The sequence below is a fragment of the Heloderma suspectum genome, chromosome 3 (assembly GCF_057233095.1).
Source record: "Heloderma suspectum isolate Gila_16-S chromosome 3, 16-S_ref, whole genome shotgun sequence".
Lineage (NCBI taxonomy): Eukaryota > Metazoa > Chordata > Lepidosauria > Squamata > Helodermatidae > Heloderma > Heloderma suspectum.
In genome coordinates this window covers 213,782,966-213,799,383 of record NC_139460.1, presented here as the reverse complement: position 1 = coordinate 213,799,383, position 16,418 = coordinate 213,782,966, and the positions used below count along the sequence as shown (strand labels likewise).

At 43.3% G+C, this 16,418-nt stretch overlaps 1 protein-coding gene across 1 annotated transcript in view; it reads left to right on the top strand.

Moving 5' to 3' along the window:
- The window catches only part of CDH23 (cadherin related 23), a 512,093-nt gene that overhangs the window by 349,325 nt on the left and 146,350 nt on the right, over positions 1-16,418 (top strand). The window contains exon 12 of the mRNA XM_084845647.1: positions 4,323-4,328. Within this exon, the coding sequence (XP_084701773.1) occupies positions 4,323-4,328 (6 nt within the window). The remainder of the gene's footprint in view (positions 1-4,322; positions 4,329-16,418) is intronic.

Below are 16,418 nucleotides of genomic sequence, written 5' to 3'. Positions count from 1 at the left end.
GGAGTTTCCTCCCCCCCACATTCCTAGTTTTAGTTAGCAGTCAAGGGAGTGACCGAGCACAGACAGCAGACTTAGTGAAGGCGCGCACTCAACAGCTGCGCCCCGAGGATCCAATGGAAAAGGGGAGGGATTCTCCCTAGTCCTTATATTCAGGGGTCTGCCAGTAATTGCTTTTCAAACGGGGACCAACTGTTCCAACTTAGGGCATAGGAATGCTGCTGCTCAGATCTAGTTGATACCTGTAGAGTTGTTAAGTTGCAAAGGAAGAATAAATCTTTGAAAAGAATCCCTTTGTCTATGTCTGGACTTGGCTACTGGGTTAGACTGAGAGGGCCCTCTAAGGAGCTCTTGACACCATCAAAGAGTTAATAAAGCCGCTGGGCACCCCAGACAATAGGCAGCCACCCCACAGTCTTAAGATCTGTAGGTATGACTTCCAGACCGAGACAGAGAGGCCTGGGGATGAAGATGGGAGCGCTGCACTACCGTTTAGATAGAAAATCAGATTTTCAAGAGGCGCAGCCAGGGGCCAAAGGTGATGGAGCTGCGTTTGAGCGTGGGCACCCACAGCCGAGGGCACCCTGTCACGGGAGGCGCCAAACAGGCAGTCGCTGCTGTTACGCAATTTTATTAATTAAATATTTAATAATCGTAATTTAATGAATTTTATTATTATTAATATTATTATTTATTTAATTAAAGCTTTCTTTTCATACAAACATAGGAAGCTGCCTTATACTGAGTCAGACCCTGGGTCCATCTAGCGCAGAATTGTTGACACTGACTGGCAGCAGCAGATCTCCGAAGTTTCAGGCAGGATCCTTTCGTAGCCCTACCTGGAGACACTGGGGATTAAACCTGGGGCCTTCCGCATGCCAAGCATGTGCTCTACCACTGAGCCTCAGCTCTTCCTATTTTTATTATTATTATTATTATTATTATTATTATTTATTTATTTATTTATTGGGTGGGAGGGGGAGACGTCCCAAGCCCATGGGAGGCGACCAATCGGGCTGTGATATACACGCCCCGACTCGGCTCAGCAGCCAGGCGCCCCTCCAACAGGCAGGCTCGGCTGACCAGTGGGGGGGGGCAGTCAGACCGTCGCTTGGAGCGCTGCCGCTGGCAAACACCGGCGCCGCTCACCCGCCCGCCGACGCCTCCCGCCAGGAGGAACACCTCAGGGAGGCTGGCAAGGCGAGAAGGAAGAGGCTGGCAAGGCCAGCGGCCGGGTAGACAGGCTGGCAGGCGGGCCCTGAGCCGGCCCCGCGGCCGGCAGGCCCATCAGGCAAGCGGGCGGGCGTGCGGGCAGCGTGAGCAAGCGAGCGGGCGGGCGGGCTGGCGGGTTGAGCGAGCGCGCGGGCGGGCAGGCGATCGAGCGGGCGGGCGGGCTGGCGGGTTGAGCGAGCGCGCGGGCGAGCAGGCAGGAGAGCGAGTACACGAGGAGACCGAGCGGACGGGCGGGCGAGAGGAAAGGAGCCGGCGAAGGAGGGAGGGAGGCGACCAGTATCACCAAGCGAAGATTTTGGCGCGCAGAAGCACGCTGGGTCCAGGCGGCTGGAACGAGGACGAAGCCGTTCTCCAGCAGGCCAGAGTCCCTCGTCGTGACCGAGGAGAAAGGAGGGGGCAGGCGCACTGCAGCCTCAAGAGCCGGGGCCCTCAGCGTGCGCGACGACACCGGTCTCCAGCAGGCCGGTGTCCTTCGTCGTTTCTGGCGGAGCTGTAGTTCTCTCTAGCTGCGTTGAGCCAGAGAGCTGAGTTTGAGAAGCGGGCTGAGCTTAAGGCAACTCAGCCTGCCCCTCCTTGCATGGTGGTGCCACTGGGGTGCACCAATCAAAGGCCCCTGCGTCATGTCACCCCACCCGCCCGCAATGGCCCCCCCCCTTTTAGCCAGACAAGCTGGCGCCGGGTGAGGGCATTTGTCTTCACTAGCCATCTGAAAGATAATAAAAAGGAGCTAATCTAACCTCCCTTTGGAGTGAGTTCCTTAATTGGTGTGCTGCTATAGAGAAGGCTCTGTCTCAAGTACCCACCAAACTCACCTCTCTAGGAGACAAAAGAGCAAAAAGGAAATTCATCATAAAATAGCAACAATTCATATGAAGGAAAATTCTTTACTGTCAGTTGTTCACCTGAGGAGGGATATCTGACTGTTTGGCAATATATGGAACAAGCAAGGAGGAGTGGGCAAATCTCAAATTAGGAAACTGATAGGAGCTAGGGAAGTTAGATTTGTTAGATATTTGTATGTAAGCAGAGAGATTTTTACTGTTACAGGCAAGCTAATTTCCAGCGTAGTTCTATCTCTGAGAGGCTCATAAACAAAATTACTGTTTTTGCCTGCTACAGTACATTCTGAAATATTCTTTTAAAAAAAGGTTAGTCATTCATAAAATATTTAGGCTGGTTATTGGCTGATAAAACATTTTATTTTGTTATAAAAGTGGATATTTTCCATTTTTTGATTGCATATTTATAGAGGTGTTCTCATAATCCTATTTAAAAAGTAAAATAAAATTCTGAATGAACCTGGAGTTTCTTATAGCCATTAACACAAATTAAAATCACTTCTCCATTCTATGGAAGAATGTAATGGAAGAATGTCCATCTGTTTAATCACTCTGTTATCTATTTGTTATTTATTTATTTTACCTATTTATGAATCACCCCTCCGCCCACAAGGTGCTCAAGGCAAAATCCAAAATTCAGTTTAAAACAAAATAAAACTAATACATCATCATAATAAAATAAAAATGGGAGCTGAAACATTCATCACAATAAAATCAGAAAGCAACATTAGAAACCACTAAAAGGTCAATGGAAAAGTCTTCCCTGCGTGTCTAAAGCATAATAAAGAGGAGGCTAGTCTGACCTCCTTTGGGAGGGAGTTCTGTAATTAGGATGCTGCTACAGAAAGGGCCCTATCTCAAATACCTACAAATATAATTGCTACCACCTTAACCGCTCTAGGTGGTGGGATACATAATAGGGCCTCTGATGATGACTGCAAATTATGGGCAGGTTCATATGGTAGGAGGTGGTCTTTCAGATATCCAAACCCCAAACCAGTTAGGGCTTTATAGGTAAGAACCAGCACCTTGAATTGGGCTTGTAAACAAACTGGAAGCCAGTGAAGCTGAGCCAAGATCTGTGTTCTGTAACCTGTAAAATACACGTCAGATGGCAATCTTGTCGCTATGTTTTGCACTAGCTGTAGTTTCCAAACACTCTTCAAGGGTAGCCCCACATAGAGCATGTTACAGTAATCTAAGCAAAAGGTGATTAAGGCTTGGATCACTGTAGCCATATGCTGTGATTAATGTGCATTAAGGAATAACTGATCTTTTGAGCGTCCCCTGAATTTCTGTATGTTGACATATTAGAGCTTGTAAGTAATTTAACAGGGGGGTTAATGCCCTCTCATGACTTCTTTTGAAAGAATAATAAACGGAGGAAGCAATCCTATGGCCCCTAAACAGAGTCTAATCCAGAGGATAATCTGGATTCCTGAATCCAAGGTCAGAGACAGCTCTCCAACCGTGGATCCAGGAGTCTGCGGCGCTCCCCACAGAGGCTGGCTGCCTCTCTGGGGTCACAAAGGCGACTTCAGAGAGGGGGTAAAGGGGTGTGCTGGTGGGCATGGAGGGGACTGGGGAAATGGAGATACTATATATCCCAAGGCCTCCCCAGCCTCCTTTCCTCCCACTCCAACACGCTCCAGCTAGACAAGCCAAAAAGCCTGTCAAGCCAAAATGCAGAGTGGGAGGAGCAAGAGGTGAAGATTACCTCAGCCCCTCCTCCCACCGTGCATAGGATACCCGTAAGTCTCCAAGTTCGGAGACTTGGGCATCGCCATAGGATTGCATCCTAAACAGTTGATTGAAACTGTTGAAATACTACTTCTACTACTACTACTTAATTTTAATAAGCTTCTGATGGGTGTTTGTACAAGCCAAGTACAGTAGAGCTCTGATTCATAACTGCAACTGGTAAGTCCATTTATAATGACTGGACAGTCTGCCTTCATTTAACATTTACTTTGATTAGAAGAACTGCCTCCCCTCCCCCACCACCACCACCAAATAAGAATAAGGGAAAAAAGTAAAACTGAGACAATTGCCTTGGAAGTGAGGATGTGAAGAAGAGCTGCAGTCAGCATATAGATCTGCTTCTTAGCAGGGGTATAAATAGGTATTTGCACTTCTGAAGCTGTGATGCTGAAAAAGGGGGCATGACGCAGGCTTTCACAATGGGCATACATATGAAATGGCCGGATTACTCATCTAAAAAGGCTTCTTAGGGGAAATGAGAATCAGTTTTAGAATCTTGTTGAAATAATTCATTTACTTTGCTGAGAAGCATCCCTCCCTCTCTCCCCAGTCACCATGCCAAAACATAAGGAACTATATCATTATAGTGAATACTAATAAGTCTGTCCTTCACAAAGGGCACAATATCATTTTATCAACAGAGTTTTTGTGGGTACTATATAGTACTTCACAATGTTTAACATATTGAAAACCTATTTAGGGTTAATAGCTTGACTTATAGCTTGACTGTTTTTCTCATATTCCCTGTTTCCCTTCCACCTTGAAGTTTGTTGGTTTTTCTGTTCACATAGTTTTAAGCTGATCCTTATTTTACTCCTCTTGCAGTAGGGCTGTAGATGATTGCGGGCTCTAGCAGGAATGACCTGTCCTGTTCAATAGGTATTTGTGGAAGGGACTCAGTGTGCAAGTAGAACAAAGGTTGCCAACCAATAAAAAATGGACCAAAGGTGCATTGTTGTTGTTGTTGTTCTTATTAATAACTACTCTGTTCTCACATTTTACGGTACTTCACTAGAGTCTCAAAAAGGTTATTTCTGTGTTTCTTGTTTAGTTGGGATTAGGGCTGTAAAATTTAGTCAGTTAAACAATTAGTTTAAGAGAACAGTCCTAGGGATTGTTCTGTCACTTTACTTAAACGCCAGTGTGGTGTAGTGGCAAGAGTGCTGGACTAGGAGCTGAGAGATCCGGGTTCTAGTCCCTACTCGGCCATGGAAGCTGACTGGGTGACTTTGGGCCAGTCACACACTCTCAGCCCAACCCATCTCACAGGGTTCTTGTTGTGAGGATAAATGGGAGAGGAGGAGGAGGATAATGTAAGCCGCAGTGGGTTCCTTGCAAGAGGAAAAAAGGCGGGATATAAATGCAAGCAAGCAAGCAAGCAATAAATAAATAAATAAATAAAACAGCTAGCCCTCTGTCTGTCCTATGGCCCTGCTGGCAAGAGCCAGGCAGGGCGGGAGGAGGACAGGGGTGATTTCACCTCCTATCCCTCTTTAAAAATAAAGGACAGTATGCAAGCAGGCCATTACGCAAGCAGGGGCCACTGCCAATTGTGTTCCACAAGCAGCACCCACCACTTGTGCAACAGGGATTTAGCGCTTCCTCTAGGCACTAGAAAGGAGCAGAAGCATGTATTTTTCTTATTATGTAACAGTAGCAACAATTCACAGTCTTCCAAAGCCAAGTCAAATAACCCAGCACACATCCTTTTCCCATCAACTTCCAGCTGTCATAACTCCACTGACCAGTTCCAACTCAGTAAAGAAGCCCAGTCACCACAAAGTTCTACCACCAGTATAGCTAATCCCAGCAATAAATATAATCTGCTGAACTTTAATAAAAACAATTCCTCATTTCTCCCCACCATGTTCTAAGAGTCACATTAGAACATACTTTGCATCTTCTATTTAGCTTTCTAAAGTGATGTGATGGTTAGGGATGTATGGATTTTGTAAAATCCATTCCTTCTGCATTTCGTGGATTGTCAGATGCCTTTCGTTCCATCTTCCACTCATTGACGGAATCAGATTTTTTCCAGTTTTTGAATTTGCACAAATTTGCATTTGCGAAAATTCACACTTGCAAAAATTTGCAAATCCCCCCCACCCCAATGTGCACTCTCCATGCACATTTTCATGCTTTAGCCTATGGGGAAAATGCACGTTTTCAGCTGGTGTTTTTTCATTTTATGTATTTTATTATGACTAAATTTGCGTAACATTCTGGAAAGTTTTTTAAAAAAACAGTCCACAACGGTTGCTCCATGTGACTTGGGAAAAGCCAGTCTGCTGTGGAATCTGCTGGTCAGATTCATAGAAATCCAAACTCATTTGATTCCATTGAGGATTTCTTCGACATCCCTAGTGATGGTGTACATCACATCACTTTACCAGCACATCACTTTAGCATGCGAAAGAGAAGATATAAAGTATGTGGGCTGGGACAATAAAACCATCATAGATATGGACCCACATGAATTAGCCAAATGTAATGGAAGACAACAGCAGAGCTTGGCCAGTGACAAGATGGAGAGATGAAGTGCCCCTTCCTAGGGCCAAGATTGAGGTGATGGTTGCCAGTTAATATTGAACTCTATGAATGTTTCTCACAACCATTTGCACAGAGTAGTGTTTTTTCACTAGATACTTATTTCTTTCAATGGACACTTATGGGAGTGAGGGTGTTTTTTCAAGGGAAACAATCCAACAGATGAGAGGGGGGAAGGAAGAGAAATTTAAGATGAAATTTAGGGGGACAGAACTGACAGAACCTATCATAGTGTTTCAGCCTTCATGGAGGAGTTGACACAGTTCATTTGTTTAAGGGCAGACAGAGAATTATTCAATTCACCAGGGAAGGCAACTCAATAAATATATGGAGACACAATCTATTCTAGACCAAGACAATGTGTTGTTGTTGTTTTTAGCAGCAACTTTAGGGAAGGAAAAACATATGTTCTTAAAAAAAAATATTTTCCCCTTAAAGACTGTTCTGTTATTCCCTAAATTCAATTATGTGTTGACATTAATGAAGCAAACCCCAAGCTTTGTTTTTTTAAAGGTGGTTTTAAAGAAGGTACCTCATAGATAATTCAATAAATAAATAAAAGCAGAGAGGTGACCAGTAACTGGGGACAATAACAGGAGTTCAAGTATGATCTGTCTGTGGCATATGGTGTCCTTTGTCTCTCTGTAACATTTCAGTGAAGGCAGCTAAAAAAAAAATCACATTTCTGTTTCCAGTAGACCTTTTAGGAACATGTGAAAAAGGGATGTTGAAAAGCCTGTTCTTTGTTTCTGCTGCTGGCACCGGTATAATAATGATACCTAACATTTATATAGTTCACTTGAAGTGTTTGAAGCATTTCACATAGATTAGCCTGGTTCACACATAGCGACAGCCCATCAGTTAAACAACCCATGGGTTGTCATGCACAAGCAGGAGAGAGTGAGTGAGCTGCCTCCTGCACACCCACCACTTGCACTTTTACTCCACAATCCATGATTGGCTCCATCGTAGGGTGTGGAGCATGATGTCTGAACCCAGACCACTGCATTGTTTGGGGGCTAAACAACCCAGCAGTTAACTCATGGTTTGTTGTTGGGTTAACCTCTGGATAGTTTAACCCCTAAGCTACTCAGAGGTCCAGGCTCAGACATCATACCCCACAACCTACAAAAGAGTTGATTGTGGAGTAAAGCAGAAATAGTGAGCACACTGCAGGCAATTCACCCACTCTCTCCCTCTTGCCCCTGACAGTCCATGAGTTGTTTAATCCATGGGCTGTTGTTATGTGTGAACCAGGTCATGATGTGAAATGACTAGGGAGACCTGGGTTCAAATCCTTGCTCGTCATGAAGCTTATTGGGTGACCTTGGGCCAGTTATTCATTCTGTGCGTTTGCACAGGGTTATTGTGAGGATAAAAGAAGGATTACATGCATGGTCCTGAACTCCTTGGAGGAAGAATAGCATTAAAAATCAAATAAATAAATAAATAAATAAATGTCTACATCAACATCCCATCAGCCTATAATAATTTGCTTACATTTTAAAATCACATTGGTATCTCTCCCTCTAAGATAGAGATGAGTAACCTCTGCCCCTCCAGATGATTTTAGACCAAGCTGCCATCATCCTTGACTATTAGACAGGCTGGCTGGGGCTGATGGGAGTTGGAGTCTGACAATATCTGCAGGGCCACAGGTTGCCCAGTCCTGTTCTCAGGGCAGAATAAATGGTGACATTTCACTTTATCCTGATGAAACCTCCATGAGGTAGATTAATCTGGAAAACAGCAGCTTGCTCCAGGGCACCCAGTGAGCTTCATCATGGCTTGGCAGGGATTTGAACTCTATTCAATATACCACAGTGGGTTGATTCCATATTCATTTTAAACATTACAGACTTTCACCAGACTGGTGTAATGTAGAATTCTGCATTATCTATCTGATCTGGTCCAAGATGTTCTAATTACTAGAGAACCCTGAAAGCAGTCCTTTTGTGCAAAACCTCACAGCTTGAACGAAGTCTGGAACCTGCAGTCCAGTAGGCATCAACACGCACCTCTGAAAGAATGGAGGACTGAGGGAATCCCCCTTCATATACTTTACCAATCTTCACATTGTGGGAGGGGAGATTCCTTTTAGCATCCAGGAATGTGCCTATGCTTACAGGATGCAAGCTGTGCTTATTAATATTAACACTAAGCTACATCAGGTAATAATCAGTTGAATATGCTATCTGATATGAGAACAGAGATATAGGTATACACCTAGACATATAAAGATATACACACACGCACTTTGTGCATTTATTAACATGTATTAAAATTCACATAGGCACATGCAATATAAATGCATTACATAGATCATAACTGTAAAGGATAACAGACAGCTCTGTGGTATTCTTTCCCCAAAGTGCTGGCTGCCAATTGGAATGAATTAGATTTCACAAGGGTTTTTGCAATACATGGAATTCACCAGCAAATTACCCTTAAAGAGGGAAAATCAATCATTTGGAGCAGAGATAAGCTGAAAGCGAGTCAGCCTCGGATTGATCCCGTCTGTGCACGCGTGTGTGGAATTCACCAGATAGCCTGGGGAAAGCAGGAAGGAGGGAGGGAATTGCTGAGTACAAGAGGAAACTTCAACACAGGAAAGAGGGGGAAAGACAAAGAAAATGGAAGTTACTTACTTGGGCTCCAGACGTATTTGATTTGTACACACACACGTACGTGTGTGTGTGTGTGTGTGTGTGTTCAGATCATCCTCTGAAGCTGCATCAGCCTTTCTGTTGGCCCGTGTTTAATGCTATGTGCACATTTGCACGTGCATTGTTACTCACATTCGGTCCCAACTAAATTAACTGTGACTTGACTGAGTTGAAGGGGCATTGCCCTTTTTACTTCAGCAATGGGCACGTATTCACAGTCCTCCTCCTCCATATACAAAACCTGTCTGCTTGTAAATGGTTTCATTGCCTTTTACAATGGGAGGTGAAAACTTGCTGTGGATATGTGTGTTATATGGGGGCAAACGTGTTTGTGTCCTCCCATATTTTGGCTCAACACTGATGCTGAGTTCCAGTCACATTTCAAGGGCTAAGCCAATTACATGCATGGTAACAACACAATACATTGATTTTTTTCCCCTGGATTAGGATACCAAATTTTGTTGCATTTGAATCTTTGATATTCAGCTTGCAAAACATTACATAGTCCTTTGACAGAGAAAGTTATCATTATATGGGCTATGCCAGCATGCTGTTAAAGTGAAGATTCGGGTATACTGGATAGCAATTTGAGCCACAGGATTATTTCAGTTACATTATGTAAAAACAGAATAATGTTCTCAAGAACTATGTGTCATCAAATGCATGCAAGACAGTTTTGTAAAAGAAAAAGCTGTGGCAAAACTTGTAATTTTGCATTCATTGGAAGTGGAATACAACTGACAATCTGCAGCCCTACCTGAACAAGTTCTCATGGTCATCCAGAGACATTTCACATACTGATAGTGTATAATGCATTGCCAGGGGAATAGATAGCAGAATTGTATCTATAATTCATAGCAGAAGCCCTTATATTAACAAGTCTTTCATTCAGCCGCAAGTCACTTGTATACGCTTGTGACAGAGGCTAAGTACTTGCTCTCTGAAAAAACATCCCCTCTCTTCAACAGGGACCTTCCTTAAGCTAATCACAGCTTCTTTGTTATTGAACAAATGGTGGAAAAATCTCTAGTCAATCATCTCAAAGTCTAAAATGCTGCTTCTGTAATGAAGTGCACTAAAATGGGCTTCTAATCTGTTCTTTGTTAGCTTACAATCCCCCTCCTGTACTTTTTTTTAAGTAGTAGTAGTAGAAGAAGAAGAAGAAGAAGAAGAAGAAGAAGGTGGCATCTTTTATTTTTCCAGCTCTGTATGTGGTCACTTTATGTGCTTGATTGAGCTTCAATTAAATGAAGGAGAGAATAGAATGGTAAAGCACAGGAAGTCTGTACACTTGGATTTTCTGACACCCTGCACAGCAAATTAGAAGGAGGGGAAACTGTCTGAGGCTGCATAAACCCTTATATCCTAACCTTAATTATTGGTATATGTCTGAGCATTTATTTGCACTATGGGTTTTTTCAGGGTCAATGCCAATGTAGTGAACATCTGACCAGCACTGTCTGCATACCCACTCTGGGCATAATGGCCCACATGGTTGCAGAAACAACAGGCACAGTCAGTCCCCCACATGGGTACAGCTGCCCATGCACAGAAAGGAGTCATCACAGGACTCAACAGAGCCTTCTTCCTATCACTCCCCTTCACATGCACACATGTGCAATGTTCTCACAGCATGCTAAGCCATTGCCTCAAATAGGAGGCCTGTGTACACCTCCCATATCCATTACCCTTTCTTTCTGGTGGAAGAATTTACTTGAGCTTAGAACTCAGTACAATCTATTCACATGCAGGACATGCTGGAGAGGAGAGAGCAAGGGCTGGGTGAGCATATAAGAGTACCCTGGGGCATGCCCCCAAATGGCATGGCACATATGCATCAAGGTGAGGAGTGGGAAGTCCTGTTCCACAGCTTCCACGCATACATGACAATAGACAGTGTCCAATATTTTAACAGTTACTGGGGTGAACTGAATTGCTGTCTAATTAGTACATCATATATCTTGGCCTTTTGGCTGGTAACCTACTGTCTTTCTTTCCAAATTAAAACACAGCCAACCACCATTACATTCAATTAGGCTCTGGATCGTTAGCATTATGGATTTAATCACAGAAAATTCTAGGTAAACCAGATCAGGATTTCTATTGTTTTTGTTAACCATTTCTGCTTCTACTGAAATACTTAGCAAAATAATTTTATCAAGTAGGCATGGGGTGGAGCTTCTATTTCCAACTGAATTGGCGTGAAATGTATCTATGCTTATGATTTGCATGCTAATAATTTATTAATGTGACTGGATAAGGCCAGACTTACAGGACAGTTGAGCTTATACATAAGCTACTAGGTTGGTCATTTATGAATTAGCAAAAAAGAAGAAATGCATTACCAGAAAGAGGACAAAACGGGACAGCAATTGGCATAAAATTTGCATATGCAAAATTGCATATACGTAAACATATAGATGCAAATTTAGAAATAATTATTATAATTTAAATAGAAATACAGTACATCTCACCATAGCGTGGAAGGCTGTGACCAGGTGACCTGTGTGCCTTGCTCAGTCTGCTGTTGATGGGCAATTCCAAGACCCAGATCTTCCTTCCAATGGTTCTTTATCTTTATATCAGACTTGGACTGGACAGCCCTTCAAAGGAAGGATGCCTTCAAATAGAGGACAGTCCTCTGTAAAAGAGGGTGCATGGCCACCCTACATCCATCTTTATAAGCCCGGCACCACCCCAGTTGTGTTAGGAGTCCTTAATATAAATCCAGAAAGGAGATGTTAATAATATTTTCTTGTTTTGAAATAGAAGTTTTAGATCTGAGATCAGTTCCTGGTTTTGAAGAGAATTATTCCTTCCTGAACTGGCATGCTGGACTCATTTATTATTGTAGGGTTGCCTGTGAAATGTTGGCCTGTGTTCATTATTTTATGGTTGCTCCTGAGCATTCAGCTGCTGGCCTTGGTTTCACTTTCCTCATAAGGAACAGCACTGAAGCATTTGTGCTTTTCAGAGAGGGAAATTCTGTAGAATGGCAGAGGCATTGCAGTCTAATTAAAATATGAGACTGGGAAAGGCATGCAAATTGTGAGCCTTCTAGCCTTAGTTTAGAAGTCAGAGATATGGATGAAGTGGAAGTCATATGAAATTGATATCCATTATGCCCATGTACTTTTTTTCAGTAGTAGTAACAGAACTATTCCCCTTCATGGATCACTGCCTTGTTGTGGCGAAGGGGCTTGCGTAACTCAGTGAAGCTGTAAGCTATGCTGTGCAGGGCCATCCAAGACGGACAGGTCATGGTGGAGAGTTCTGACAAAATGTGGTCCACTGGAGAAGGAAATGGCAACCTACTCCAGTATTCTTGCCAAGAAAACCCCATGGAACGTATCACAAGGCTAAAAGAGATGACGCCGGAAGATGAGCCCCTCAGGTCGGAAGGTGTCCAATATACTACTGGGGAAGAGCAGAGGGAATTTCCAAGTAGCTCCAGAAAGAGTGAAGTGGCTGGGCCAAAGCCGAAAGGACACTCAGCTGTGGATGTGTCTGGTGGTGAAAAGAAAGTCCAATGCTGTAAAGAACAATATTGTTTAGGAACCTGGAATGTCAGATCAATGAATCAGGGTAAGCTGGAGGTGGTAAAACATGAGATGGCAAGATTGAACATCGACATCTTGGGAATCAGCAAACTAAAATGGACAAGCATGGGCGAATTTAATTCAAGTGACTATCATATCTACTACTGTGGGCAAGAATCCCTTAGAAGAAATGGAGAAGCACTCATAGTCAACAAAAGGGTGGGGAAAGCAGTACTGGGGTACAATCTCAAAAATGATAGAATGATCTCAGTAAGAATCCAAGGCAAACCATTCAACATCACAGTAATTCAAGTCTATGCCCCAACCACTGAGGCCGAAGAAGCTGAGGTTGATCGGTTCTATGAAGACCTACAACACCTTCTAGAACTAACACCAACAAAAGATGTCCTCTTCATCATAGGGGATTGGAATGCTAAAGTAGGAAGTCAAGAAATCACCGGGATAACAGGCAAGCATGGCCTTGGTGTATAGTATGAAGCAGGACAAAGGCTAATAGAGTTTTGCCAAGAGAACACGCTGATCATAGCAAACACTCTTTTCCAACAGCACAAGAGGCGACTCTACACATGGACATCACCAGATGGTGAATATCGAAATCAGATTGATTATGTCCTTTGCAGCCAAAGATGGAGGAGATCTATACAGTCAGTAAAAACAAGACCTGGAGCTGACTGTAGCTCAGATCATGAGCTTCTTGTTGCAAAATTTCAGCTTAAATTGAAGAACGTAGGGAAAACCGCTAAACCATTCGGGTATGACCTAAATCATATCCCTTATGAATATACAGTGGAGGTGAGGAATAGATTTAAGGGATTAGACCTGATAGACAGAGCGCCTGAGGAACTATGGACGGAGGTCCGTAACATTGTTCAGGAGGCAGCAACGAAATCCATCCCAAAGAAAAAGAAATGCAAGAAAGCAAAGTGGCTGTTTGATGAGGCTTTACAAGTAGCTGAGGAAAGAAGGGAAGTAAAAAGCAAGGGAGAAAGGGGAAGATATATCCAACTGAATGCAGAGTTCCAGAGGATAGCAAGGAGAGACAAGAAGACCTTCTTAAATGAACAATGCAAAGAAATTGAGGAAAACAATAGAATGGGAAAGACTAGAGATCTTTTCAAGAAAATTGGAGATCTCAAGGGAACGTTTTGTGCAAAGACATGCATCATAAAGGACAAAGAAGGCAAAGACCTAACAGAAGCAGATAAGATTAAGAAGAGGTGGAAAGAATACACAGAAGAACTATACAGGAAAGATCTTAATGTCCCTGATAGACATGATGTGCGGTCACTGAACTTGAGCCGGACATCCTAGAGAGTGAAGTCAAGTGGGCCTTAGGAAGCATTACGAACATCAAAGCTAGCGGAGATGACAGTATTCCAGCTGACCTATTTAAGATCCTAAAAGATGATGCTGTTAAAGTGCTGCATTCAGTCTGCCAACAAATTTGGAACAATCATCAGTGGCCACAGCATTGGAAAAGGTCAGTTTACATTCCAATTCCAAAGAAGGGCAATGCCAAAGAGTGTTCAAACTACCATACAATTGCGCTCATTTCACATGCCAGCAAGGTTATGCTCAAAATCCTACAAGCTAGGCTTCAGCAGCATGTGAACCAAGAACTACCGGAAGTACAAGCTGGGTTTCAAAGAGGCAGAGGAACTAGAGATCAAATCGCCAACATTCACTGGATCATGGAGAAAGCAAAAGAATTCCAGGAAAATGTCTATTTCTTCTTCATTGATTACGGTAAAGCCTTTGATTGTGTGGATCACAACAAACTGTGGCAAATTCTGAAAGAGATGGGAGTATCAGACCACCTTACCTGTCCCCTGAGAAACCTGTACGAGGGTCAAGAAGCAACAGTAGGAACCGAACATGGAACAACCGATTGGTTCAAAATTGGGAAAGGAGTATGACAAGGCTGTATATTGTCGCCCTGCTTATTTAATCTATATGCAGAGTACATCATGAGAAACGCCAGGCTGGATGAATCACAGGTCAGAATTAAGATTGCCGGGAGAATTATCAACAACCTCAGATACGCAGACGATACCACCCTAATGACAGAAAGCAAAGAGGATCTAAAGAGCCTCTTGTTGAGGGTGAAAGTGGAGAGTGCAAAAGCTGGTTTGAAACTCAACATTAAAAAAACGAAGATCATGGCATCTGGCCCCATCACTTCCTGGCATATAGAAGGGGAAGAAATGGAAGCAGTGACAGATTTTATTTTCTTGGGCTCCAAGATCACCGCAGACTGTGACTGTAGCCATGAAATTAAAAGACACTTGCTCCTTGGGAGGAAAGCTATGGCAAACCTAGGCAGCATAGTAAGAATCAGAGACATCACCTTGCCGACAAAGGTTTGTATAATCAAAGCTATGGTTTTCCCAGTAGCAACGTATGGCTGTGAGAGCTGGACTATAAGGAAGGCTGAGCGCCGAAGAATTGATGCATTCGAACTGTGGTGCTGGAGAAGACTCTTACGAGTCCCCTGGACTGCAAGGAGGTCCAATCAGTCCATCCTAAAGGAAACCAACCCTGAGTGCTCATTGGAAGGACAGATACTGAAACTGAAGCTCAAATATTTTGGCCACCTAATGTGAAGAGAAAACTCCCTGGAAAAGACCCTGATACTGGGAAAGATTGAAGGCAAAAGGAGAAGGGGATAGCAGAGGATGAGATGGCTAGATAGCATCACCGATGCAATGAATATGAACTTGAGCACACTCTGGGAGGGAGCGGAGGACAGGAAGGCCTGACATGCTATGGTCCATGGGATCATGAAGAGTCAGACACGACTTAACGACTGAACAACAACAACAACAGAACCATTCCATTTGCATGCCCTTTAGTAGAGTTTGCCTTGTATGTCTGATTTCCACTCTCAAAGTAGAAAGTACATACCCATCATTGCCAATGAGTATCCTGGACAGACAACAGCTTTACAAATATTATAGTTGTCTTCACAAAAAAGATGGCAGTTTGATTGCACAAGTTGTTGCACAGTGAAGCCAATTATGCATGTGATGCACAGCAATGATTCAGATCTCCATTAATTGATAACTGTTGTCTGTGCTTTTGAGTGTGGAGCATGTGGTTGATGTTAATATGCAATTCACAGCAATTATTTGGATTTGCTTTGCAAAAATTACAGAGTAGAGAAGTGTCCCAATGAAACAATGCCAGAATGAGGAAATATGGAAATATCAGCAAAAAAAAATGTAAAAGGAGGGGCAGGGTTGTATATCCCTCTCCCTTAATGTTTTTGCACTTTTTATATTGAATCAGTCAGTTGATTTTCTCATGTTTCTCCTTCTGCCTGCCTCAGATAATATCCCAGGTAGAAGCAGGCTGAGGTGGGGAAGATTGATATCCTTTTAAAACAATATAGAAAATCTTCCAGAATCTCCCCACCTTTTCCTGTAGGCCAGTGTGTGTCGGGGGAGATAGTTGTGATCCAGCCTATGCCAGTCCCTTCTGGTGGGCAGCTGATAACAATTTGAATATTCAGTTTTGCTCTCAGCCATCTGCAGGGGGTTCAAAGGCTTCAGTAAACTAGGAGCAAAGAAAGCAGCATGGGGCAGAAGCAACAACAACAGAAAATGATGAAATAAATAAGAGAGGAAAATATACCACTTCTCCCAACGGGCAGATGAATTTCAGTTCTGCAGACTTCACATGGGGAAGCTGAGGCACTGAAGTAGTTAGTAATTAGAGATCACGAATATCAACAGGCTGATCAGTTTTCCCAGCTGGAATGGAATTAAATAACCTAGCTCTTACCCACACATGCTGGGGGCTTCTTTTGATGTTCA